This window comes from Mesitornis unicolor, unplaced genomic scaffold (genome assembly GCF_000695765.1).
Source record: "Mesitornis unicolor isolate BGI_N332 unplaced genomic scaffold, ASM69576v1 scaffold4201, whole genome shotgun sequence".
NCBI classification, from domain to species: domain Eukaryota; kingdom Metazoa; phylum Chordata; class Aves; order Mesitornithiformes; family Mesitornithidae; genus Mesitornis; species Mesitornis unicolor.
In genome coordinates, this window is record NW_010164318.1 from 103,404 (window position 1) to 131,034 (window position 27,631).

Sequence of the window (27,631 nt, forward strand, 5' to 3'; positions counted from 1 at the left end):
GGATGCAAAACAGAAAATGTCCAATGGCTGCAGGTATAACAGTGGGAGCATCTTGCATGCCTCAGCTGTTTCTAAACTGATGTGAAGTATCTGGCATGTGAAGACAGTCTAGACGCTCGTCTTCTAGAACACGATATCGTCCTAGACAAGTTATTTTAGTAATTTACCTCATAAAAACAAGTGAACACAGCTCTGCTGTGATACAGTTCTGTAACACCTATGTTTTACAGTCTAAATAGATCTAAGGAATGATCCACGTTCTGCTTCTCTGCTTTGCTTAGACAACATGTGTCCCTGCACCCTGATGTCTTGTCCCACCTGTGGACAAAAGAACAAATCAAGATCGAATTATTTAATATTCTTTAAACTCCAGATAATTGCTAGTTCTTTTCAAACTTCTGCTTATGCCAATGGATTGAATGTAACTGAGCCAGAAAGAAGTTTTTTTCCAATTATTTTAGATGCAGAAGTACTTGAGAAATGCACAAAACAGAGGCATCGCTTTACCATCAGTAGAAAAATGGCCTTGTCTGCCTTGGAAAACATCTGTTTGTTGTTATTCAGCCATGTTTCAGGAAACGCGGCCATTCAGAGGAGAGGAATATCAGCTTCATTCAAACTTCGGGGGCAATTCAATTAAAACAAGTATTAACTCCCAGAATTTATGGAGTGCTTCCTGTCTAATCTTACAAAACTTAATGTGTAATTGCCATGGGTGGTTAAGACTTCAGTTTTATACCTGGCTGGCTGTGCTGATTCAAAGAGATGTAACAAATTAGATTTGAGGAAGTGGATGGAAAACAAAAGGATGCAGGTGTCCCATGCAGAGATGCTGAGTTGCCTGGGGCTTTGTTTATTAGCACACACTGTATCATCTAGAAGTCACAGGCAGAAAACCACAAAGATAATAAGCTTTTTGATTTATTTCAACACCAAGTTGATCAGAAAACTGCACATAGTACTTGGGAAGCTGAAGTCAATGCCAAATATATTTCCAGAGGTCTCCATCATTAGTTAGGTGTTTAAAAAAAAAACAAGCAAAAGGTAAGGAGTGATCGATCATGTGTGCAGAACATGCTCTCACAGACCAGCACTTTGCCGAACATTTACCAGCATGCTGCAGCAATGTATTACTGAAGAGTGCATTTCTGCTGACAGATTCTTTCCACCACAATTACGGAAAGAATAATGGCTGAGAAACAACACCCATATGTCCCCATTAACTTCACAATCTGTCTAATCCGTGTACTTACAAAGCCCTCATCACATCTCAGATATTACAGTGATAACAGGATAGATTAGACAGACTTCAAAGCTGCACTGGAAATATGAACGTTGATTCCCAGCCATTATTAACTTGGCCAGAACCTCACGCTCCTCTAATTTAATTAAGAACGTAGGGAGCAATCAGATCAGTGGCAAAGTCAGAGAAGGGCTGAGCTGGCAACTGTGGACAACACATGCGACCCAGCAGGTACACACACACGTGTAAGACCTTGCATGCTGCCAGGGGAACATGCTCACAGCTCATGCAAGTGATTTATTCTCCACGGATATATTTTATTCATGCTTGCAAAGAACACTATTGTCCAGCTGATTACATTATGTGTTTTGGTCCTGTAATGGAGTTAAGCCAAATGACCATTAATTAATTAATTACTAGAATTAGAGACTAATAATTATGAAAATTGTAATTAATGGATCCTACAGCTCCCTGCAAGGTTGCTTTCATGTTGCAGTATGTGTAAAGCAGATGGTCTGTCAGCAAGGGAGTAAACTGCTTGACAAGAGACAAGAGCATGCACCATGGCAATTGCACCCAGCACAATGCACTGTAGATTCGGACTTTTTCCCTGGGGTAACAGGGAATGTGCCAATACCTCCAAGCAAAGCAGCTGGAGCAATGCTCATCTGGTCACAAAGGGATGTGCCATGCAGTGATATAACATATTTACAGTTTACTTACGCTTCTTTTAGTGATGAAACCTCCTCTTCTCCCTCCACTGCTGTCAGGACCAGATGTCTCACTCGCACACCTGGCTCCTCTGATTCCTGGCAAGCTTGGGTTTGCTGCAGGTACAGCATGTTCTGCTTTACCATTTGGATACATCGTATATGCAACCTAAGCATCTGTCAGACACTGGAGTCACTTCACAGAGGCCTACACAGTCGTCCAGCCAACAGCACGCTCCTTGTTCAGCCAAGAACAGCCAGAGGAAAATGGGTGTTGGCAGCACAAAGCAGCTAATTTGGCTCTGGCCTGTGCAAGGTCCTGCGCAAAGCAGAGATGGTGCTTGTCCGGGGAACACCTACAGCCACCTCAGTTTAATGTGCTTTGCAGCAAGCAGTGTGTTCTCAGTATTTTCTGCCAGTGCCACTTCTTACATTGCCCTTGTGGTCGTGTGAGTACATCTTGATCAGACTTTCAATGTCCAAGAGGTAAACTGTTAAAAGTCCTATCTAAAAACCAGGGGGGAGGTTTACTAAATCAAAGTAGAGTTGCTTTTATTCTGAAAACACATTCTTGATAGAGTCTTCTCACAGTTTAAATAACCAGCCTGAAATCTTGGTAATTCACTTTAGCTCTCCCAGATGTCTTTGTACATGCAAGCCTCTGGTTTACCTAGAAGGCAGTCTTGAGCAGTTTAAGGTACAGATGCATTTAAAAGCTTCTTTGAGCAGCCTAGGGCATGAGTTCACACTGCCTTAGTCATCGTACATTATCTGTTTATGTTTCCTCTCTTACCCTGTAGCCAGTGCAATGTAAGACTCTGATGCTGCAGGCCAAGTAACCTCACACTTACTGCAGAGCAAGGATTTGCTCAGAGCAGTCCTTATGGACTGTCTAAAGGGCTGTAAATTCACATCTTGGCTTATCTTAAGATAAATAATGCAAGACTGAACTAAAATGTATCTGGCATAGATCGACATGAAAGTGTCATATTTCTCTACCAGTTTGATTAAACCAATTTATTACCATAATTTAAGTGCAGCTTTCTTCTGTATTCAAGCTAGTAAACAGGAGTCCAAATTTTACAATTATGGGCATAATTTTCTAAGAAACATAAATCAAAGCAAACCAAATAAAATAACACTTATACTGATATAATATTAATATATATTAATTTAAACCTGGCTTGTATCTGTTTAGCTTTTATCTTTCTGAGAGATTTTAATGGATAAAAGTGTCCAAAGAGAACTCTACAGTGATTCAAACAGATAGTTTTCATTTTTTTTAAAATATTATTCGATTCTAGTCTCATACCTGGTTTCCATTGAACTCCTGGGACATATCCGTGGTAAGAACTACATGGATGCCCCTTTTAGGTGGTTTTGTTTGAACTTTCTTTTGGCTGGAATCAAGCACCACAATTTTTGCAACAGAACATTTAATATCCTTACGTGACATCCTCACCCAGAAGGCAGGTCAGAGCATTAACTATCCACTTCCCCTCCTCCCCCTATATCCAGGAAATGTTGCCAGCAAGTCTCTTTAGTTGTCGTTTTAAAGAAGATGAGATCAAGTACATAAAAGAGCTGTTTATAAAAATAACAAGGAAGAAGAACCTCTGTCTGCAGCATTGCTGCCGTTTACAGGTTTAACACATGTGAAATTGTCCTGTATCTCTGAATTTTGGCTCACTATGAGAAATAGACTATTACAGTCCTAGGACTTTGGAAGGAATATAGCTAAATATGGATGTAGATGTATGTATATGAACCCATGTGGTGGAGAACTGAGGAAAGTAGTGCTATGTGAAAGACGTTGAGCTGATGGCTGGGAGAAATGGCACAGCAGCAGCCACAACTGTTGAAAGTCAAACTCTTCCTCCCTCGAACTGTTCAAGGCCAGGTTGGACAGGGCTTTGAGCAACCTGGTCTGGTAGGAGGTGTCCCTGCCCATGGCAAGGGTTGGACTGAATGAGCTTTAAGGTCCCTTCCAACCCAAACCATTCTGTGATTCTATGAAAGAATTCTCATCTCAACACCAGGGTGTTGGCCAACCATTGCCAAAGTGTGGGATGTATGTGTGGAGTGCTGGGCTCACCTTCTGGAACAAGCTGGTGTTCTTTGCTTGGAGACAGCTGAGGTAGGACTCATCCGACCAAGTGTGAGCATCCACAAAAGTCAACATTTCGGAAAGGCTGTGCTTACACTGTGATTGTTTCTTCTCTCAGGTTGTATTTACTTCATAGCTGTCTCTGCTTTGAGCAGGAGATTGGACTAGATGATCTCCTGAGGCTCCTCTAACCTGAATTACACTATGAGCTGGTGATCTGAGCTGGTCACTAAGCACTAAACGGGCACTTGTAGGGAAGGAACTCTCTTGCTCTACAGTGTAAGTGTGAAATAGCTCTTGTCAGGCCAACCGTCCCCAGTCAAGGCTCTTTCTCTCCATTGGCTACAAAAAAACCTCAGTAACATCTATAGAGGTAGCAGTATCTGCTGTGGGTATCTAAAGTTACTGAAATGAATCCCTGTCTGTGTTTGGGTGTGTCTTCTGAAGTCTGAATGCACGTTTAGCTTCCACATAGATAAGCGCTACCTATAAATAAAAACAGTATACTTTTTCCTATATGTTTATTTTCCCAGATGCTGTTTCTGCTTTTCTCTTCTTTCTGTAGTCTCATGGGTCATGTCTTATCTCACAACTTCTCTCTCAAGATAGAGTTTCATGTGCTGTGAAATGCTGCTTTTTTTCTCTGTGTTAGCAAATGTTTCATTTTTCTTGGAGGACCCCTCTGCTATGGTCTTCACAGACTTTCTCTTTTGTTCCTGAGATATCTTCTAATACATCTCATAGGGCTGTCATGGTTATCCAGGTATCATGGATGCTCACAGAAACCAGGTCAGCACCAACTCATGCTGGTGAGATGCTGTGCAATTTCTGTGGAAGGCAATGAAGTTTGAGAACAGACAGAAGTGGTCTCAGCATTGACTCACTGGATGGATTCAGCCCATAAGCTACATTCATTTAAAAGAATCAGTATGGAAAACTTAAGAGCACTTCTGGGGAGCAGATAGAGGCCACAATCCTGTAATGAATTTAGAACAAGATACCCATTTAATCTATTTTTAGTTATATTCACCTCAGTTCTTCATGGCTACAGTATTTTACGTGTCCCCAAAGTGATGCAGGGTCAAGGCATAGTTAAAGGTGATGATTTCCCTCCTGAAAACTGTAAAATAAATAATTATGTGGGCAGAAGGACTTACAAAATCTAAGTTCCTGTGATTCACTTGCTAGCTGTCACTCTTGTGCATGTCCTTTGTGTGGATTCTCTAATGTGACTGTTAATGTAAAGTTCTGAACACCACTCTCCTGAGTAGTATAAAGCAGCACTAATCACAAGCAAGCCCTTCATGCTCCCTGTTCTTACTGAAACTTGTGAGATGCAACCAAAAAAAGTTGTTTCATAACCATTTCATTTCTACAGGGTATATCATACCCAGAGGAAATGGAAGTAGACTGCTACCAGGAGAAAGGCAGCCTGGCAGGGATGCTGTGAAAGAAGCAGTGGAATTACTGATGCCACGGGTCCTAGACCCTGAGCACTGTAATAGAATCATAGAATCATAGAATGTATTGGGTTGGAAGGGACCTTTAAAGAAGATCTCGTCCAACCCCCCTACAGTAATAGTGTTTGGTTCCTGGGTGGTGCTGGTTCATGCTTTCTGGACATGACTGAAGGAACTAGAAATCTTCTTTCAGACAGACGGAAGGAAGGAAGGAAGGAAGGAAGGAAGGTAGGAAGGAAGGAAGGAAGGAAGGATTGTTTTCAAGAGCTTAAAAAGTAATGACATCTACTAACCTCTTGAGAGTAAGATCCTGTATGCATGATGTCCCATAAGAGGTGAGCTGACAATGTGTTGTTCTCCACAGTGGGGTATTGATATCTTATATTTAATCTGGCAAAAAAAAATAAATCCAGGGACTGTTCTTCAGATAATATCTGAGCTCTACAGTCCCCCACACCTATGTGTTTCCTGCTCCATGCATTTCTCCTACCTGCATCCGACATTTTTTGGGGCAGCAAAAACATGCCATGGACCATGCTTGTACTTGAGCAGTACAGAGTATTATCATGTACCAAAGTGCAGATACATGGCCCAGGTCTTTCATTTATTTAATGTAAATGTAACTACAGGATGATTTTCCTCTGTGCAGTTACTTATAGAAATTTTAGGGCTATTCTACAAGAAAATTCAAATTTGTTTGACAGACATCCTTTATTATACAAAATACCATAGCTGGAAGAAGCAGCAGCAACTTGGGACACTGATCCATCCATCGGATTTGAAACTGAAGCAGCAAACTTAGGCCAAGTGAAATCTGGGAGTAAAATTGCGTTATGTTTAAGCTAATTGTGTTAAATCTGGAGAGAAGTAGCGTTTCCAACAAAGCCTCAGTAATACCAAACCTCGTAAACAGCTTTTACTTTCTCTCCTCTTTACCATTTTTTCTCTTGCTAAGAATAAAATTCAGAACAAATTTGTTAACAGACAGATTCACAACAGCTTGTGCGTTGGGACATGTTTGGCAGTACACGTCTGACAGGATATTTTCTGCCTCTTAGAAAAGTTCTGCTAAATATTCATGCACTTCCCATTGAAAGAAACCTGATTCTTGGCCAAACCAAAGCTTGTTAGCAGACTGAACAGGAGGGCTCCTTCCTCCCTGCTGCACCTCTGTTTCACACAAGTTTTGCTTCACACTTGGTCTCTGCAAACAGATATTCTCAAACCCAAGTTACTCCACTCTGGAAACTTATTACAACCTGAGATATTGCCAGTTCATTGCATTTTTTGAAAGATTGCTTTTTAACTTTTTTGTAGAATTTATAGTTTTAGGGTTCAGCACCATCTGTCTATCAGAGATGGCTGAAAAATATGTGTTTTTTAAAAACGTTCAGAATAAAGCATGATTTTTTCTTTTAACATGTTTTGTTTTTTTGACAGAGATCTCACAATTATATTTGCTATTAATGAAAAACACATTTTATTTTTTCCCAAGAACCAAAAATTGTTGGAAATACAAAGAAATAATGCTGAGGTGAAAATGAGCAGAGGAAATGTCATTGACAAATTTAATTTGTCTAAGAACATTTTCATTAAGAGCTGTTTCATAGTCTTGTTTTCTGCTGAAACCTTTTTTTACACAACCATACACATGGTGGGAACACAGTCACAGGAAGGGCTCTGATTTTTCTGGATATTCAATACCAGCTGCTGATGAGCTATTTGTGCCCAGGGTCAGGGCGGATGTGTGGGGAACAGAGATGGGAATGAGCTCCTGTGGGAGTGGGAGCTGCCATTGAAAAGCAGACTGTCAGCACCTGCTTCAACAGGATGACAGGACGATTTGTGTTGGAAGGGGCCTCAGGGGTGTCCAGCTTGAACTCTTGCTCAAAGCAGGGACAGCTCCGAGGTCAGACCAGGCACCTCAGGACTTTATCTGGAGCAGCCTTGAAACCCTCCCAGGATGGAGGCCGCACTGTCTCTCCTGATACCCTGCTTCAGTGTCTGACTGTCCTCATGGGGAGGAAGTCCTTCTTTATACCCAGTCTGAACCTCTTCATTTTTAACTTAAATCTGGAGCCTTTCATGTTCCCATCAGGCAGCACTGTGGAGAGCCTGACTGCACCTCTTTGATGACCTCCCTATAGGTACTGGAGGTGACCTTAGGTGTCCTTCTCAAAGCTAACCTTTCTGCAGCTGAACCAGCTGAGCTCTCTCAGCCCTTCCACTCCAGCCCAAACCATACACTGAACCTACTTCAGTTTCTTGTCCTGGGGGAGGGTCACGAAGATGATCAGAGGGCTGGAGCAGCTCCCCTACGAGGACCAACTGAGAGAGTTGGGGGTGTTCAGTCTGGAGAAGAGAAAGCTCTGGCGAGACCTTATTGTGGCCTTCCAGTTCCTGAAAGAGTCCTACAGGAAAACCAGGGAGAGACTTTTTACAAGGACAGGTAGTGATAGAATGAGGGGGAATGGTTTTAAACTGGATGAGGGTAGATTTAGATTAGATATTAGGAAGAAATTATTTACTGTGAGGGTGGTGAGACACTGGCACAGGTTGCCCAGGGAAGCTGTGGATGCCCCCTCCCTGGAAGTGTTCAAGGCCAGGTTGGACGGGGCTTTGAGCAGCCTGGTCTGGTGGGAGGTGTCCCTGCCCATGGCAGGGGGGTTGGACTTGGGGAGCTTTAAGGTCCCTTCCAACCCAAACCATTCTATGATACTATGATAAAACAGGGCACAGTATCCAGACATAGGGTAACAGGTGCTGAGATGCTCTTCTAAATAAGTGACCTGTGATGAGACTATCATGATCTGAGAGATGTGTGGAATGTCACTTTGTCCCCTCCTCACTCTGTTACTCTACCAGTGACTGCTGTCTGTAACCCTCAGTGACAGAAAATACCTGCATGTACATCAGCTGCACTAGGGCAAGGTGGACTTGAGAAACAGCAGTAATGAGGAGCAGTAGAAGGCCATGTACATGTTCTCTGCTTCCCCAGCTGTGGGGGGTAGTAACTTCCAGTAGACAGGAGGGCTGGAAAACATCAGCTCTCATGTAAAGTACTTTGGCCATAAACTTCAAAGCGCTTTCCAAAAGAAGGTTGGATTGCTATCCTTGTTTTACAGATCATGAAGCTGAGGAAAAAGGGAAGTGTTTTTACTGAATTCATCTAGCAGCTGCTGGCAGAAGCAGGCAGAGACTCTGAGTGCTACCCGAATATTGTGCCATCAGGGTGCCAGGTGCCAGAGCCCAGGGGCCCTGTGGTCCCTGATTCCTGTGCTGCCACTCAGAGCAGGGACCAGTCCCTGCCTCCTCCAGGCTCATGCTCCCCAGGTGCTCCGCAGTGGCAAATTTCTACTGGGAAACCAGGCTGGTGACAGTATAACAACATCCTTCAAACTGTGCAGGTCTGTGGCTTCAAAGCAGAAGTGGCGATCAGAAATACCATGAATTAGTCATAATCTTATCAAAAATATTTTATTTATGAAAGTAACAATTATACTATACAACCTATATTGGAAGTACATTGAATAATTGCTAGAATAAATACAGGCAATTAATTCAATCTTTTTATAGAATGAGAGGATTTATTTGACATTTGAATGTTAACCCAAGCTTTAACTTACATCATAAATAGTTAAAAGGCATAGTCAAGTTTTTTTTATTTTTACTGTTTCTTTTGCTTTTTTTTTAATACTGTTCTATTTTGTAATCAACATGAATCAACTCTCTGATCATTAACATAATATTAGTATGACTTTCAAGCAATCATGTACCTCAGGATAATCAGACAAATAAGGTAGTGTGTGTGCAGTTCATTCTACAGCAGAATCTATTCACGTCTGCATAAAAAAAGAGAAGACAAAAATGCTTCTAAGTTCTTTAAGCATCATATGCTGATTTCTGCTTTACCACAGTGCTTTTAATACCAGAATCTAAAAAAAGAGCACGTATCTGTATGCAGCTGGCTTTCTGTTGCTCTTTATAAAGTATATTAGGGCTCAATGCCACATTCCTTTGGCTGGTGAAGGATTGCAGAATTTAGTCCTGAATATTATTTCTCAAAACCATGGTCCAAAATAAATGTCCAGGACTGATTAACAGGCACCAAGGAAGGGATGGATTTGCTAAGACTTGATGTTTTCTGCTGTAAAAATTGGCTTCTTTTCTGGTAGATATGCTTTAGTCAAACACAAATTATTAGGCTCAGTACTGGGGTCTGTATTACATTGGATGTCAGAGAAGATGATGTTTGTATTTTCTGTAAACTTTGTGAAGGACATGGAGGAAGTTTCATGGTAAGACACCCATATTTTGAAAGTGTTGATAAGATTTCCTTCCATGTGTTTTTTTTAAACTAAAAAATCTGAACTATATGCTTGGTACTAGCAGATTATGAAAATTTACGACCATCAGTGAAGTCAATGATAGTTTCATGTGTCCAATATTTCTCCAGATCAGAAGCCTTTGACTCCTCGGGTCCCATGTAAAATCAGTGGGAGCTTTCCTATAGTGATGTCCTCTCCAATGGCATCAAGGCTTGGCTTGTGTTATGGCTATTGCGCATGCCAGGGATATTATGCACTCAGCAGGGAGGCAAATTTCCCTTTTACAATGTTATGCAAAACAAAACCCCGAATTGCACATATCTACCCCTTTGGCCTTTTTTACACACAAATATGCTTGTATTCAAAAACTGACAATGTTGGGCCTTTCCTAATAAGTATCTTCAAAGAGCACATTTAAATGCTTTTTCACAGAAATAACCATTCATCAGTTGCAAAAATGCAGAGAGACTTCTTATTCCTTCTGTTGTGAACAATATCAATTCAGCAGAAATTTTTTGGGGGAGGAAGAACGATTTTTTCCCCAAATGTATTTAAAAAGACTAAAGAACAAATGTTGGGGAGGCAGCTTTTTGGCAGATAGTAAAATATAAAATAGGTGATTTAAAAAAAAGTTGGCTTAAAAATACACACACACAAATAATACAATAATACAAAAATACAGCTCAGCCAATGGCCTTTTAAAATTTACCTTTGGCATTACATTTGGCAGCCTAACACAAAAGACCCTTCCTATAAACAGAACTATAAAAAAAAGAAGTTCATAAATTAGATTGCAAGGGGTTGTAAGATCCTTTTGGAGTCTCCAAACTCCTTTCCTTCCTGTCCACACACATAAGCATGACCAGTGAGGTATATAGAACGTAACACTGTCAGGCGTATGCACAATACAAAAAGTGCATAAACATAGAAGTTCTCCCATTTTCTTGCGAACAGGTTGAAACTGTGTGGTTTGCATTTTCCCCCTTGGAAAAAAAAAGCATTTTTTATTATTTGTTTGTTTTTTTCTTGCTTTGGCAGGATGAAAATGAACCCAGAGGAATATAAATGTCCTATTCCCAGCAGCAATGATCCATTTCCCTTGGCAACATTCCTCTGATGCCGCAGATACTGCAAGGTGGTTGGGTTGCTTTACAGCTCTCTGGGTAACTTCCCACATCATAAGTCTAGCACCATGTCGCAGTGTTGCTCCTTCTTCCGCCTGCCACATTTGGTGACGGTTCTGAGAACCCAGTACAAAGTCAAAAGCATAACCCAGTAACATGCATAGAGCACTGTGCCAATGATGAGAACTGTCTTTTCTGACTCGGAAAATGGCTTTTTTGATTCCTTGTAGATAGTGAAAATCACGCCACCTAGGAGGATTGTAAACCAAATGGAGACTGGAATGAGTCCTATAAAATTAACTACGATGGTTTTTCTTCCTGATGTGCCCCACCCTGCTTTGTTTATCGTGGCAATTGCAAACATCTTTGCTGGCAGTAAACTTGACATGTACAACACTGAGTAGAGTGACATGAAAACCATAACGATGTTGCCCCTAAGGAAGCCGGCAAAGGATGACTTTATTAGGCCCACTAACTGAACTGTCAACAAGAAGAGGAGGATGTTCCAGATTTTTCCCCTGTAGAAGAGCTGGATGACTGTGGCGATAAGGAAGAAAGGAAAGAATCCAGTGATTACAGCTTCATAGGTCATCCACAAATGGTGCTTGTGGAACCACATTGCATTATAAAGCCACTCTCTAAAGTAGGATTTACTCCAGCGGGTCTGCTGATTCAGCCACCTGAGATACTCAATCGGTGTTTCGGTAAGGCACTTGGATCTAGCTGTGTATTTTGTTGCATAGCCCAGACTTAGCACTCTGTTAGTTAGATGTCTGTCATCTCCAAAGCTGCACTGGGAGCCCATAAATTCTTGATTGTACCAATCTTCCACGAATTCATGGAGTAAAGAATTTCTGTACATCCCCAGAGGTCCACTGATGCACTGTACACAGCCAAAATAGGACTGGCAGGCTCTTTCTATGTTAAATGCCATCCAGTATCTCACGCTGCTCAGAAAGGAGATCCAGGAATCATATTTGTTCAAAATCTGCAAAATACAAAAATTTTCATTTTAGATGAGCTCTTGAGAAAGAAAATACACACTTTTGATCAATAAGAAATTTGCAGAGACTAGAGCATCATTAGCTCCACTCATGTGTCCAACTCATGGTGAATCCAGGAGTTATCTACACAGTCCAGAACATCGACAAAAAGGGTGGGATGAAACATTCAGAAGTCTGTCCCAGCAGAATGTTCTCTTTTTTCTCACAACCTTTCCTATTCTCCACCACAAAACTTCTTTTCTGGCTCATTCTTCCCTTCCCTTCACCCTCAGTTAAGGACTTGCTGGGCTCAGCCTCTCCTGAGAGGAGATGTTGAAGTCTCACACATGGCATCTTGGTTCTCTCTCCTCCCAACCACATCTCTAGGACTCATAAGGACTTCTTCCAGCCCTCCTAAACCTATTCCAGAACAGAAGGAAGGCTAAGCACATGGTCTTTGGCCTATATTTTGATATCATAAAGCTGGCCCTAGAGGTCTGACCCTGGATTATGTCCCCATATCTGACATTAGTCCCTCTGAGCAACAACCTGTTCTGATTTGACTCTGCAGCACCAGCCCTGTTACATTGCCCCAAGACATACTATGAGACTCCAGTAGAATCTTGCTTTGGCCTACTTAAAGCTCTCAGTCTTTCTCTTCTGTGTGCCCCAAAGCTCACGGGAAGCTCAGGCCTACACTTAAAATACATCATAGACACAGTCTAGGAGTCCAAACACTCAATGGATGTAAGATTGCTTGCAGATGCCCAAATCCATATCTTCACATCCATGTTCTCAGCACACACTTTGTTCTAGGGGATGTGGCAAGGAAATGTGTAGCAGGGTGGCTGTGCCAACTCTGCACTAGTATCCTCTCAGTGTGGAGATTTTCAGGGGAACCTATGGCCTTCCACAACTAGAAAGATTTTTCCTGCAACTATAAAAAGATAGTCTTTTGCTCCAATGGCCCTAATTTCTGTCAGGTTTGAAGACCAAGAGCCCAACTTGTCTCTGCTTCAACTTATTTCCAGAATGCTGTAGAAGCAGCAAGGCTCAGGGACAGATTCAAGCCTGGCTCAAACGTATTTGGTGTACGCTGGAAAGTAAGCTAGGAAAGAAAATAAAGCCCAGAGACTTCATTCTGCCTCCTTTGCTCACAGATGAAACATGTCCTGCCCACCTCTCTCTGTAGATGCTTACAAACCTCCACTGTCATAGCTGAACCCATACTGTCTCCATCCAGTTGTACTCCCATATGCCTGGCATCTCACATGTGTAGGGTGAGTATGGTCAGCACAGAGCCGCAGATATTCAGGCTTCTGTGGGAATCTTACTTCTGACCACTGGGGCGTTCATTAGTAAGTGCTTGCCCATATAGATGGCCCTTTCTCCTCTATCTCACATAAAAGCCCAACTGAGTAGAGAGGACTGATCCTAAGGCCAACTGAAATATTCATATGCATTTTTCTTTATAAATTGTAGCAGAAGCAATTGTGTCAAAAGGATTGAACAGCCTTTTGCTGTAGTTGTCAGCCAAACTCAGCAATGCTAGAAACCCTAACAAAAGTGGAGCTGGGCTGACTTGGGGGCTTTCCATTGTCCTGCTTGACAGAGATGCAGAGGAAACCCAAAAATACACAGAGTGCATAGTGCATTGCATTTCAAAAAGGCTTTTATTCCTAACATTCTTGGCTGCCAGGAGTAACATAATTGAAGTACTTGGGGTGCTGGACTTGGCATTGAGAGACCTGTTCAATTCTCAGAGATTCAAAGATGCCACAACAGTTCTGACAATGCCAGTGCCCCATTTTTCACATATATAGGGGAGAATAATGTTTGTCTGCTCTCTATGGGTGTTAAAACCATACAGTGCTCACATCTGAGAATAAGAGTTTCTGTTCAACTGACAGAAGGGTTAGGTTATCATAAAAACCTCTATAATGATATCACAGTATAGTCAATGCTATTCCAGGCAGGGAAATCTGTTGCAGTGCAAATAATTGCTGAAACCCCTCTGTTAATCTGAAAATTGTCGTACTCACCTGCACATCACCTCCAACTCCTCCAACCATTGGATCTTCTTCTAAAACCTTTACCATCTCCACTGATGAGGCGGGATCAAGCATTGTATCTGAATCACAGACCTACGAGTAAGACAAAAAAAGAAAAACAATGGGTTAGAGTTTTCTAGAGGAAAAAAAAACCAAAACAAAACAAAAATCATGGTAGCGATTGCAGTGGCACTACATTAATATTCTTCTGAATGCAATTAAATCCCACTTTGGAGTCTGCACTGATACTTCTGTTAAAGGCCATTTGTAGCAGGCAGCAAGGAGTTGTGCTGAACAAAACAGGGTGTTTTTCAGTGCTGTGCCTGCAAACAATCGTCTCTTCTGTACCAGCTCTGTTTGTTTTAGTGGTGCACTGGGCTGCCTGCTTTGAGCAAGAGAAACGCTTTCAGGGATGGGGCACTGTGGAGCAAGACAGTGTGGGTATGTGGCAGACTCCTGCTGAGCCCTGATGTGGGGTTTCCCTGCATTAGCTGCATGGCTGGAGGACCCTGGGCAAATGTTTCCCACTGCCATATGAAGGAAGAAGCGAGGAGTTAAATTCCAGACACTTGTTATAAAAAAGAAAAAAAAAAACTCAGCTAGGAGTCTGGGAAGAAACCTAATAGTTCTTTCACTCATAGAAGGCTTTAGCAATTCATGTAAGATATGTATTTTGGATTCCAGAACAAACTGATTTTTAATTTTAGATGCATGGTGTGTTATTAGCAGTGCAGGGATTTGACATTTGATATATAGAAATTGCTTGCTATTTTCCCCTGGTATTCTTATAAAAAAGTATGTAAGGCCAGGAAGAGTGAGCCCTGAAGTGCAGCACTCCACCAGAGCAGGGCAGAAATAGATGACACACACAAGGCGTTTCAGACACACAAACACTCCTAGTCAACTGAACACTGTGTACATTAGGAATTGGCTTTCCCCTGAAGAGTAGGAGGAGGGCTCAGACAGGCTGGCCTGTCCGCGAGGCAGCTGGCATTGCTTTCGTTTGCTCAGAGGCAAATGACACAGGCTGCAGCCTGTTTAAAACAAGCGGGTGTCTCCTTGTTGCAGCTGTTGCTGAAAGCGGTGCCCCTGTTGTGTGTAAACTCATTTCACAGACACCCAGAAACACTGGAGCAGAGGAGGCTGTCCCAGAAACACCCCTTTGGCCAGCTGGATCCTGCCCTACAAATCCTCACACTGCTTCCAGTTTATCCCCACATTCCTGTGATTTCAGACGGGGACGGTAGGGGCAAAAGCTGATAGCTCTACATGAATTATTAAATCAGATTCTAGTGAGGCTTCATATCAGGTAACCTAATTTTAGTATCCTTTCATCCAACCTTTCAATTCAGCCTAAGCCTCCTTGCTCCAGGGGAGTGAAAACCTTCATGTCTGGTCTGTGAAGGGGGAAGAGAGCATTTTGGGGCTTTGCGATGGACCAGACCTGAGCGTGGAGGTAAGCCAGGATAGCTGGGTTGTGTACCTTAGGATGCAGCTGAGTTCCAGCATGCTCCCCTCCACACTCACTTGGAAGAGGCTGGGAAGAGAAAGCTGTTGAAAGCTTTCATATTTTCATGAAGAGAAGAGCCACAAGCATCTCCACCTCTCACTAGCTTGATGCATCCAGCCCCTCTCCTCAAAGAACTCATCCCAAGGAGCACCTTTATATCCTGGCCAAGGTGTGCCTCCAGTTTTGGTGGAAAGGGAGCAAAACAATTCTGCTGAAGAGGGGGAGGAATGCCCTCATTTCTGACTGGTGCTTCCTGGACAGATCCGTTGTTGAGTGTTTTTCCCAGCAAATCTGTAGTTTGCTGAGTACTCAGAGCTGAGACAGTGACATTCAACGTATTTCTTGTGACCATGAGCAGTGGGCTACAACCAGCCCCCTCCCCAGCCTCTCTTCTTTCCCTTTGATGCCTGTCAGTTGATGTGGCTGAGCACTCCCCACCCCATCACATGCATTTACCTACAGCAGAAAGACCTGCCCATGAGCAACACCACTAGTATGAGATGAGGAACCCTGAAAACACTGGTTTTATTTACAAATTACCACCATATATGCTGGGCATGTCAGCACAGTGGACATGTCTGGGTTTCTGGGGCAAACCTGTCAAGCCATCATTTTCCATCTGGATGAGGTTTTTGCAGGTGAAAAGAGGACACGCCCAGGGAAAGGCAGACACTTAGGAACTCAAATAAAACACACCAAGGTCTGCCCAGCCAGGGGTGGGCCAGCACAGCCCAAGAGCCAATTTGCCATCTTTCCACATGAGGGCTGAGTGACCTAGAAATTACTGCCTTGGATCCCTGCATGAAAGGGAAGCTCAGGCTTAAGCAAGCTGTTCAGACACTAGTTATAATATATACTGACTGCCCCAGCTAGGTCTTCACTGATGGTACCTGCCAGTTTAACTCCTCTACCTGATTGCTTGCACTCTCCTAACCTCTTTCAGGACAGAAATAAGCCTTCACAGTATTTTCAGGTATTTAATGAGATACCACTAATGAGAAGCAGCTCGTTATCTGCTTTGGTCTGACTGCTTATAATTGCCTGACCATAACCCCAAGGTGTCTTTTAAGAACCAAGAGGCCCATAGTTTCAGAGGTGGGCAACGGTGCTGACTGGTCCACTTTTTGAAGTGATTGATCATCTATGCAGATTGCTCAGCCCTTGAAAGTAATTTACTTTAAAAGTAAATTACTTTAAAGTAATTTGCCCTGGGTATTCCCAAAGAATTATGTGAAATAACTCAACTTTCATTCTTTCCTAAAACAGAGACACATTCTAGCTGCATTGCATCATGACTGTGTAGTAGTCAGGGCCACCAAGGTCCCACATTCCTAATATAGATGTGACTGTAGATGTGACTGTGGCATCAATCATTACTGCAGCCTTTGGTGGCAGCTTACAGCAGCATTACAGTCCCCAACACATTCATCAGGACTTCTGAGCCAGGTCAAGTGTTAATTGACTGAAAGACCAGAAATCTCTCTTCTGTTTTCTCAGTTTATGCTCAGACTGTTGAAATAGGAACACTTTTTCCAGGATCCCTGAACAAATGCAAGAACTGGACTGAGGGAGGAAAGTTGCAGTGAATCTGTTTCCTCTCTGCCTTCTCTCTCTGCAATCCGATACTTCTGTGCAAAGTTATTATAAAACCATGCTATTAAAGAAAACCAGCATTTTTATCCCATCATAGCCTCTTACAGCACAAAACAGAAGTGCAGACAATGGAGAGCTTAAGCCCATTGTTTTCAGGGAATAAATCAGTTTTTCAATTTTGGAAGTGGTATGAGATGGGTTTGAAATCTTTTGCCTTACTCTTCTAGCTTGGATAACAGAGCAGTTTGGCTTCTGCCCCTCCTGTGTGTGCAGGACTCGCTGCTCTCAGCCCAGCTACTGGCAGCCTCTCTGCATCCCTTGGACACTGTGCCTATGGATGCTGTGCTGTGCAGAGCATTCACACTCACACACAGACCCCAGAAACACGTATGACTCAACCACACAGCTGAGCAGCTGAGCCACACATGTTTCTGGGCCACCTGATCCTGGCTCTGGGCCATCTGAGCCAGCAGAGAACATCTCATGGGGAGCTGCCGCTCCACAGGAGGAGACCACTGCACGCTCTGAAGTCAGGAGAAGGTAGGAAAGGCTGAGGCTGGTTAATTACGAAGATCATCTCATAATCAGTGAGAGTAGTCAAATGAGCCTTGCTGGCCTTGATCCATAAGGAAGTCTCCTCAGTGTCCACCCAGAGACCCTGATCCCACCCGCCTCCCTCCACACACGGTCTCTTCCCCTTCCTGCGGTCAGCAGAGCTGTTTGCAGGAGTGAGGAGTGCTTCCATGTGTAAAGCAAAATTATAGAAAATCTTTCACGGGATCCAAGGCAGCTGGAAAGAAATGTGTCTCTGCTGCTTTGGAAACAGGGAGAAAGGACCCAGCCTAATTCATTTTTAAGTGAATAGTGTCATAAGGGCTTTAAAGGCCAAGTCGCGGCGAGTGAGGTAATGCAGCTGTAACTGATGAAGCAAAAGCTCCTTCAGGCTTTAGCTGAAGATATCTTTCTTTCAAGGCTGCACATTGATCCTTTTATAGAATACTCTGCACGGCCTTCAAAGCCTTAAAAATATCCCCATCTTTTTTACAGACTCCACCACTGCTCTGAGATATTCCCCTGTGCCACCAAATACCCATCTGCCTGCTTGCATATGGGGCTGCTAACAACCTCACAAAATAAAAAGCTACCTGAGGTCTTGACTTACAGGAGCAGAGAAGGGGTCTTCAGGAGTCTGCTGGCTTTGCTTGAAGCAAAACCATTTTGACGAGGTGGCATTACTGAAATCTGAGAAAGGATTTCAGATTCCTCTGGTAGCTGGTGCACAGATTTAACATATTCACAGATAGGTTGACCATTTTAAAAGGTAGCAAGGTAGCAAAATACGCTTTTAATGGTCAAACTGCTTCCAAACAGACTGAAAGGAGCACTGTGTTCATCAGGGACTAGGATGGCCTCTAACATGCTGCACAAAATATACAAAAGCTCCTTTCTTTCAAACTGTGTTTGAATTGGCACTGACCTGGTGCTCTAATACCTACCTGTACATAATCCACGCTTCTCCCCAGTGCTTTGAATGCTGTGTACATTACTTCTCTTTTTCCACCCCATTTCTGCATGATGCAAACACTTTTGTTGGACAGGACCAGCTGAGATACGTGTTGCTTGCTCTCTCTGTGAGACTCCTCTGTCTCACCTGGACCTTTGTCGTGGAAGTTATTACTCCAGATATAAGTGGCAGATTTGTCCCTACCCATGATTTCAGTAAAAATGTCCATCATGTAAACGTCATCTTCCGAGTTCCCATCAATGACCATAACAACTTTAATTCCAGGGTAGGTCAATCTTTTCACAGAAAGTAAACATTTTCTTAAGTAGTCAGGATCTTCTTGATAGGCAGCAATACAAAGGGCAACTGTTTTGTTCAGCTTGATTGGAGTTTCTAGTGACCGCTTCATTTTCCTGTGCTCTAGGAAGGCAAACAGGCTTTGGATGATGAGATGCGATGCCAGCATAGCACCATAGAGTCCAAAGGAGAAGTAGTAGTTGTCTGTTTGGATGAACTGGTAGCCCACAATGTAAGCAGCGGTGATTCCCAGCAGGAGGGACACCCCGAAGAGTGTGGTTCCAAGTATTCTCAGGATACATATAAACCTCTCACAATACATCTGCAAAGAAGCATGGAAACCATTAGCAGAGCCACTACTCGCTGATATAAGACCTCATAAGGGCTGTGTCTGGCTACAACACAGAGCTTGGCATCAAGAGAAACACCCTGTGCTTCTGGCTGTGCCACAGACTTACTGCTTCACCTTGCTCAACATCTCTTTGCAGTACTGTCTCCATGTAAAGTATCATTCAAACACACTTAATGTACCAAGGATGTTTTCTACTATTTGTAATGTCCTTACAGAAGGTGCTGTCTGTGTCAGGATCTTATTCTGGCAACCTGAGCTCACTGAATGAGATGCTTGGTCATATTACCCTGGGGGGGGTTGGAGAAGGAGCTTTTGGGCCACCAGTCACTTCATCTGGTCACAGGCGAGCGGAACAGCTGAATGTCTGGGCAGCCCCTCCTCATGCCCCATCCATGTCATGACTGCATCCCGCCCTGAATCGCTTCTGTCGCCTAGTGATGTTTGCAAAAATATTGGAAAGACATTCTTAAAACAGATGTCTGAATGTATTTATAATTTTTAAACAGATGTCTGCCTATATATACAATTTATATTTATATAATCAGACATCTGCTTTAAAAAGTCTTCTCAATACCATCGCAAAAATGTATTATTCATACATTTGTGTACATAGATACATGCACGTGTGAGCATGTGTGTATAGGGCTAAAGCTTGACTGAGATTAAGTCTATGGAAAAAGTACGCCTGAATTTAACAGTGCCAAGGCTCCACCCTGGGCTCAGAAATTCATTAGAACATCAGCTGATCCTGACAACTTCTGCATATTTAGGTTACCTGGCTGTAAAGCCTTCTAACCTAAGCTCTGGGTTATGGAGCAGCTGGCATGGAGGGTGCACTGGTATTCTTGAGATAAAAGATGGACAACCATGTAGGCAGGCAGACAGGCAGAATATATTGCTATCTAACTGCTTTTTGCTGACTATCAAATTAAACATTTTATGCAACAGCTTTCTCAGAATTACAGGAAAGTTAATGGCAATGTTTTATGTCAGTTGATGTGTTCAACTTTAAGGGCATAAAATGGGTAATGCCTGTTTAAGGCTAACCTAGCAAGCGCGTTGCGTCAGTGAACCTGAAACCCATACTTGAATATTTTGCTGAATTAAGGCCTCTCAGAGTAATGGACTCAATATTTGTGTTTTCTTACTATTGTTCATATTTTCCCTGCTGCTATCATCTTGCTCTTCTGCTGATTATGTTTATTTCACCATCTGTTGGCCAAAGCTGAAGTTGGAACGGCACTTCCTTACATCATGTATGTCTTTAACTCCTTCTTGAAAAAAATACTACCAAGCTGCAGCAGAATAGCTATCATCAATTATATTTCTGTCTGAAAAGTGACAGGCTTGGGAAAAAAAAAAAAAGAATAATCAACACAGAATCATTTACAAAATAAAAATAAACCAGGCAAGCATAAAGTCTGAAGTTACGAAGACTATGCTTTTTTCCACTGGTTATTTAGGGCCTTAAATTTCGAGACAGCAGGAAGCCTCTTAAATGTGTATTTGGAGACACTGTTTAAGAAATTGGACCCTATCTCTAGGACTTCCTTGAATACTTCTGGCTGGGCTCCGACAGGTGCTGTAATCACCCACCAGCAAAAGAGACCGTCCCTGCCCTGGCCTGTCTGAAAATCTTTCACGACAGGGGTCACAGAGAAGTGTAATAAAATACATCTTATGCTTACCACCACTATAGGTGAATTAAAACCCAGTACCCAAAAATAGACTCGCTTTAGAAAACAGATTAAGTAATGGATCCCCTCTAGATTACCTTGAAGTCAAGTGGCCTGTGTGTTTATTAATCCCTCAAGCTCGCAGAAGGTCACAAACATCAAGGTAAATGTTTCATTAATGATGCAGTTGTACTCTGCTTTCCCATTTGGGGTCCACTACTTCTCTTCTCTTGCCAGAAATAGAAAACTCCTATTAGTGAATAAGGGCAAAAGTCTGCTTACATTAAGAATTATATGGCTGAAATCAATGGATCATTTATATGCATAGAGCTCAGAGGATTTAGATTAAGATCTGGAGCGTTTACATTTGACTGACTGTGTACTGTACCAGGCGTCTTTTATATTAATTTACTATTGCTTTTTCTCTTCCTATGAAGTGTTTCCGCATAAAAGGAAAAAAAAAAGAAAGAAATGAATACTCTGATCTTGTCATTACAGCACAGCTTCCCTCCCTCACAAAAAAAACCAGTCTTTTAAGATCAAGAAATGGATTTCTGGTCTTAATAAAACAGCATTTTTTTCTATCCTTTCACTGTCAACCTTGGGAAAATAAACTGTGTTTTGATCTAAATTCCTGGCTTTCATCAAAGAAACTTTCGCCTTTGTATGTGCAATTGAGGTTTTTATGTATACTCTTTTAACTGACTGAATCTCAGGGTAAGTCTGGAAAAAGTTGCTCAATATTCTCAAGGTTTAGCATGTGAGCTATTGATAACTTGCCCAGCAGAAATGTTATCAACTTGAACGTGCCCAAACAATGGCAAAGAAGCCAAAAACTCTCCACCCTTCTCCAGTAACTGAGCCAAGAAGGAAATGACGCTTGTACAAGTCTGGGACTAACCGTGAACTGCTGAGTCAAATGCTAGCAGCAAGGGGAGAGAATAGCTGCTTCAGAGATTTTAAGGTCAGACAGTGCTCTTCTGAGTGTCTAGACTGGCCTAACACAGCGACATGTGAAAGGACATCCTTCAGAGACATCAGTCAAAATTCATTCCTGAAGTTTCCTGAGCTTGTGACACAAAGCTAAGGTCAAGTATTAACAGAGAACTTGTGTACAGCACTGTGTTGTAGCTGTGCAAACCCAAAATAGTGCTATGCTGAGTCAAGATGTGTCAAATGCTTAGTGAAGGACAGACACACATGTTATCTTTCAAAGCCACAGTTATTTTTCAGTCATTTCATTGAGAAGCACTCTTTCTAAGTGCTAGCAATATTCTTCCAGCAAAATGTAATCGCTTATATTCAAAGTTAGCATCACTGCAGCCCTATTCAACAGCTGACTGATAGAGGGTACCATACACACCTCCTATGAGCAGCACCTCTTACGATCAGTGTTTTGTTTATGACTCAGCCTAAATAGTTTTCAGTTCCCTGAGGGTTGTAATCCAGTAAGTGTGTCCTGGGAAACAGCCACTGCAGCACTTAAAGGAAAAAAGTGTTGCCTAGGCTAGGGATGAAGACATGCAGCCAGTCCATGCTCCTGGATCAACACAGGTAACTGCAAGTCATTTCTGTGTCCCCATGGAACTGCTGCTACTTGGGAACAAGTTGGAGCGAGGAGACGGACACAGCTCCTCACCTGGTGAGAAGGTGAGCTGGAGGGTTACCTTACTGTCTCTGCAGCCAAACCTGGATCTTGCACTTTCTGGGCAGGTTTTTAACCAGTTCTGAAAAGCAGGAGGAGGACAATAGTACCTGCGGTGTTTTATTATTATTATTTTTTAAGAGCGAAAGCTATTTAGCACTGAAAGAAGTCAGAGGGCCCATTGCTTTGAAGCAATGTCTGCGAAGGACATTTCCAGGGGGCAGTAAGATTGCACTGGCTGTGTCAGACCCTTTTTGGAGGTGCCTATGTACCCCATGTACTGCACAGGAAGCCTGCAGCAGTACACTAATTCTACTCTGCAGTCTGGGCTCCGAAATCCTTTATTGGCCCATTCACCTAACCTAGCAGTGCAGAAACCCAATACAAGCTTTACGCAGCTTCCAGCAAAGAGGATCAAGGTTTGTATGCACAAGATGAATACATGTAGAGAGGCTTCAAAGTCTGCTGCTGAGCAAATTGTTGCCATGATCCTGCAGCTGTTTATTTACATGGATGGAGCTGGTCAGTGCTAACCAGCCCACCCAGTAGAAATGAAATGCGAAAGTCATATGCTGAATCCTACAGCTATGTAGGCTGCGGCTGATAGAGTGACACGTTTTGATTCAGCAAGCAGTCCTGAGTATATATATACCTTGCAGTGACTGTATAGATAGAGGTAGTGTATGCCCCTCTTTGGAAGGTCCTATGGAAAAGCATGGCCAAGAAATTAACTCTTGCATGCACTTGACATCAGAGTCCACCTAGTAAACTCTCTGCCATTGTGTCCTGATAAAGCCACATAAAGAGGAGTTTTTTTGGTCACACTTATGATGAAGAAGAACTTATTCTACATTACTGCTAGCAACTGTCATAACTAGAAGTTGTCATCTTCTAACATGGTTTTCATAAAAAATTTCAGGTTAACCAAATGTTGACTGACACAAAATGACTGGGGTATTAACTCTGACACTGGAGGTCACACTCCTGTCTCAGACTGAATACTGGCTTAGATCTTAAATTAGAACATAGCAAAATGTGCTATGCAGATCAATATCTGTAGTTTGTTCACTTATTCTGTACCAGCCATTGTGTAGCTGCCCTAAAGAAGCAATCAGGTTGTCCCCTGCATTTGCTAATACAGGATGTGGAACCAGTGACTGACAGGAGGTCAAATTGAAGGTAGGTTTGCTTGCAACACATGAGATGCAGCTCACTATGTCATCTGTTTCAGAAGTCATCTCTGACGTGCAGCACTCAAACATATTGCCATGTAGTACTTCTGGCTAGCTTTTCCTCAGAAGATTAAAAAGCATAAGGGGTAGACACAAGAAGATCGTACATAAAACATAACAATTTGGAAGGTTGTTTGAAAGTAATTCCAAAGATCTGAACACATTTTTTAAAATTTGAGTTTTTAACAAACTTACACTGCAAAATTAAATATTTGTCCAGGAGACAACAGCAAAGGCTCAGTGACAAGTGTGCTTGTTTTGTCTCCTTTACCTCTAAAGGTTCAAAAGAGCTGTATCTCTCTCTAGACATCTAGGGCTTTGGCCACATTGATGAACAGTCCAATACTACAGGAACAGATCTTTAAAAAGGAATACTGGATGCTGAGGGCCTAACTTCCATCATCCATGCATTTTCATCTTTTACTCTGAACTAAGTTTAGTCAGACCCCATAGTATCGGAAAAGTGTGCTCCAGGGTACATCTTGCAATCAGTTTCATTCAAGAGGAATCCAGTTTGTGTGCCCAGTGATCGCTTTGCAACACAAACCAAAGAGATTTAGTTGGAGGGGGCGGGGGAGCAACTGGAGCATTGGCTTCAATAGCACACTCCTGTTTCAAACTAAAATGCTAATACAAACCACCCCCCATGTATGAGATTTGAGCATCAGGCTTGTCTGAAAATCTTTGCTGCAACTAGAAGTGTTCAGCACTGACAACCTTTGAAAATGTCTCCTTTTTACATGCCTGTACAGAAGCTGAATTCTTGAATATCTACTGGTCATGGTCCTCTGAACCTCAGTGTTGAGGCTTTGGATTCAGCAAAGCATCTAAGTATGTCATTAGAGATAAGTGTGCACTTAAGTATTTTGCTGAAGAGGGAATTCAGTGGGTAATTTATCTTGCAGTTCTGTAGTACAGGCATAAAAAAAATTTCTTTGAAAAGCTGCTTTTTTGGGATACTCACAATAAAAACGTATGCAGACATTTGACAGATTTATCATACAGGTTAATCTCCCTTATTGAAGGTTACCAGATGAGTCACTGTTTAACCACTGCATTTCTTATATTAGGGAATCTAAGAGTGGACCACGACCCAGACAATTTGGTTTTTATTCCTAGTGAGGCCGTTCACCTGTTGGGTGCCCTTAGGTAAGTGAATTCGCCTCTCTCTCAGCTTCCTCACCTATAAAATGAGAATAATGATCAAGCAAGGGGTTCTTGGAGGTCTACAAAACCCTTCATAAGGCTTAAGGTGCTGATATTTCCAATGCTATTCTTTCTGATTTAATATGGGACACACTGGTTCTCTAGTTCCATATAACTATTTTTTCCTCAAAAAACACCCCACTTCCTGCTTCCCTTGACTATGTTCACCTGAGTCAGTAGGGGTTTGCCTGCAGCAAACGTGCAACTTACTCAGCAGGATGCCTGGGTTTAGTGAGGCTAGCAACAAAAATGCTGACACACGCGTATATGTGCATATGGTTACTGAGGGCTGTTTCATACACAACTAAAGGAAGTACCATCTTTTATAAGCCTTAAAAGAACCTCCTTACTTGTGAGAATAACAGCATTGGCCTCAACAGATCAGCTGCTTTAATTACATGAGTGTGTTTGAGTGTATGTGTGAATGCGTGCGTGCACACAGGCCGACACATGTTGTACACGGCTCTATATATATGTGCACTGTGTGTATACACAAACAGTATCTAGGCATTAGGATTTTTCAGCCAATACTTAGATTTGTTATTAGCCTTATTTTGGCGGCAAAATAAATAATTTATGTTTGAAGTGCAAATGATTTCAGGTACACATTAATTACAAGCATAAAATAACTGTCCAGACTCCCTCTTCAATTTTACAGCCTGCAGAGAGGAAACTAAAAAGTAATGTTACATCTGTACATCTTTACTACAGCAAAGTTAACATATCTGGTGCTTTTGGTTATTTATCACTTCCAGATTTTGTCATGCCATTGATCTTCTGGAAAGGGCTTGCATAAGACTAAAATGAACTCTGGGGTTAGGTTTAAAGTAAATAGCAGGATTAGTAATGATGGCAAAATGTATCTGCATGCACAGGCTTTGATCAGCAAATCAAGAATCTCCTGTCTGCTCAATGTTTCCCACTAAACTTCCCAAATTTAGTCTCTTATAGATTTGAGAAACCAACATGGAATGAAATCTACAGCTGCAGGTTGGATTTGTCCCTAATGTAGGCAGTGATACACCAGCTGTTAAAATAACCAAAAGGAGGCTGAATCCTTTCCCATCCAAACAATGCTCTGAGAAATAAATCAAGAAATAAATCACATTTATGCTCAGACATTTTGGATAGGGGTTAAACAAAAATCTAGCTTAGAAATGTTTTCTGGTTGCTGGTTATGAAGTCCATGGTTCCTTTTGGCACAAAACTGACTACTCCTTGCCTTTCTCCAGCGAATAAATATTTATTTGGTGTTCACAGCTTATTGTCTTGTAATTTGTTTATAAAGCACAGGTCCTATCTTGTTTGACTTAGTCAAGTCCCACTACACTGAACAGAGTAGTAATTTGCTGCTTTATATGCTAATCTTGAGTAGTAACAAAATGAAGCAAATTTGCTTCAACACCATAAACATGAACTGCTGAGTTTGTTGCTAGTGCAGCTAGCATGGGAAACTGCACTGAGTCCGGTAGAGCTGCTCTTCCTACTGGGAAAACCCATTTCCAGGTTTTTCTGCACTTGGATAAGAGATTTACTAGCATGAAATAAAATCCTGGCTTTATCGACATGAGTGACAAAACTCCTCTAACCTTGCTGGGGGCCAGATTTTGAGCCGTTTTTCAGGGAAAGAACACATCTTTCAGTGCTGTTACCCCCACATGACCTGTCCATTCTCTGAAGCAAGCCCCAAGGCACCCCTGTTATATGTGATATGTGTCTATGGAAAAATGATCCGTAAGGAAGAAGGCCGTGAAGCAAAGTGCTGACATGGAAGAGTGGCTATGCCATGGGAGATGTGAGGTCACTGCAGGCCTTGAAGAAGGGGTTAGGCAACACCTACTAGGAGTGTTGTGGTTTACTGGGATAATCTCTTGGGGCAGCGGAATGAAGTAAATTCTTTCCTGAGGTCTCTTTCATCCCTCCTTACCAGCATAGCTACGGGCTCTGACCACGCTCTTAAGAGCTGGTTCTTGCTGTGCCCAAGAGACATGAGCTGGCACTTGGGCAGGTGCAGGGAATGATAGAATCACAGAATGGTTTGGGTTGCAAGGTACCTTAAAGATCACCTGGTTCCACCCCCCCTGTCATGGGGAGGGACATCTACCGCTAGACCAGGTTGCTCAAAGCCCTGCCCAACCTGGCCTTGAACACGTCCATGGAGGGGACATCCACAACTTCCCTCAGCAACCTGTTTCAGTGTCTCACTAGCCCTGTAGTGAAGGATTTCTTTCTAATCTTTTATCTAAATCTACCTTCTTCCAGTATGAGGCCATTCCCCCTGATTCTATCACTACCTGCCCTTGTAAAATGTCTCTCCCCAGCTTTCCTAGAGGACCCCTTCAGGAACTGGAAGACTGCAGTAAGGTCTCCCTGGAGTCTTGTCTCCGGGCTGAACAACCCCAACTCTCTCAGCCTGTCCCTATAGGAGAAGTGCTCCAATCCCTGATCATTTCCATGGCCTCCTCTGGGCCCGTTCTCTCACGTCCATGACCAGCTCTACGTGAGGCCAGGGTGCCCCACAGAGAGCCTGACCGGTAAGGAAACCCCGAGGCCCCACGGGCTCGCGAGGGGCGAGCACCGTGGCCGCGGCACAGCCGACTCCTCCAGGGG

At 42.6% G+C, this 27,631-nt stretch overlaps 1 protein-coding gene across 1 annotated transcript; it reads right to left on the minus strand.

Annotated features, from left to right (window-relative positions):
* Positions 1-10,443: 10,443 nt before the first annotated feature.
* Positions 10,444-19,234, minus strand: HAS2 (hyaluronan synthase 2). Its single transcript, XM_010194260.1, has 3 exons — positions 18,606-19,234; positions 13,998-14,099; positions 10,444-11,960 (listed from the first exon to the last, which is right to left on the minus strand). The coding sequence occupies exons 1-3, from the start codon at positions 19,230-19,232 to the stop codon at positions 11,025-11,027; spliced, it is 1,665 nt and encodes a 554-aa protein (XP_010192562.1). The 5' UTR covers positions 19,233-19,234; the 3' UTR covers positions 10,444-11,024.
* Between the last annotated feature and the right edge of the window lie 8,397 nt (positions 19,235-27,631).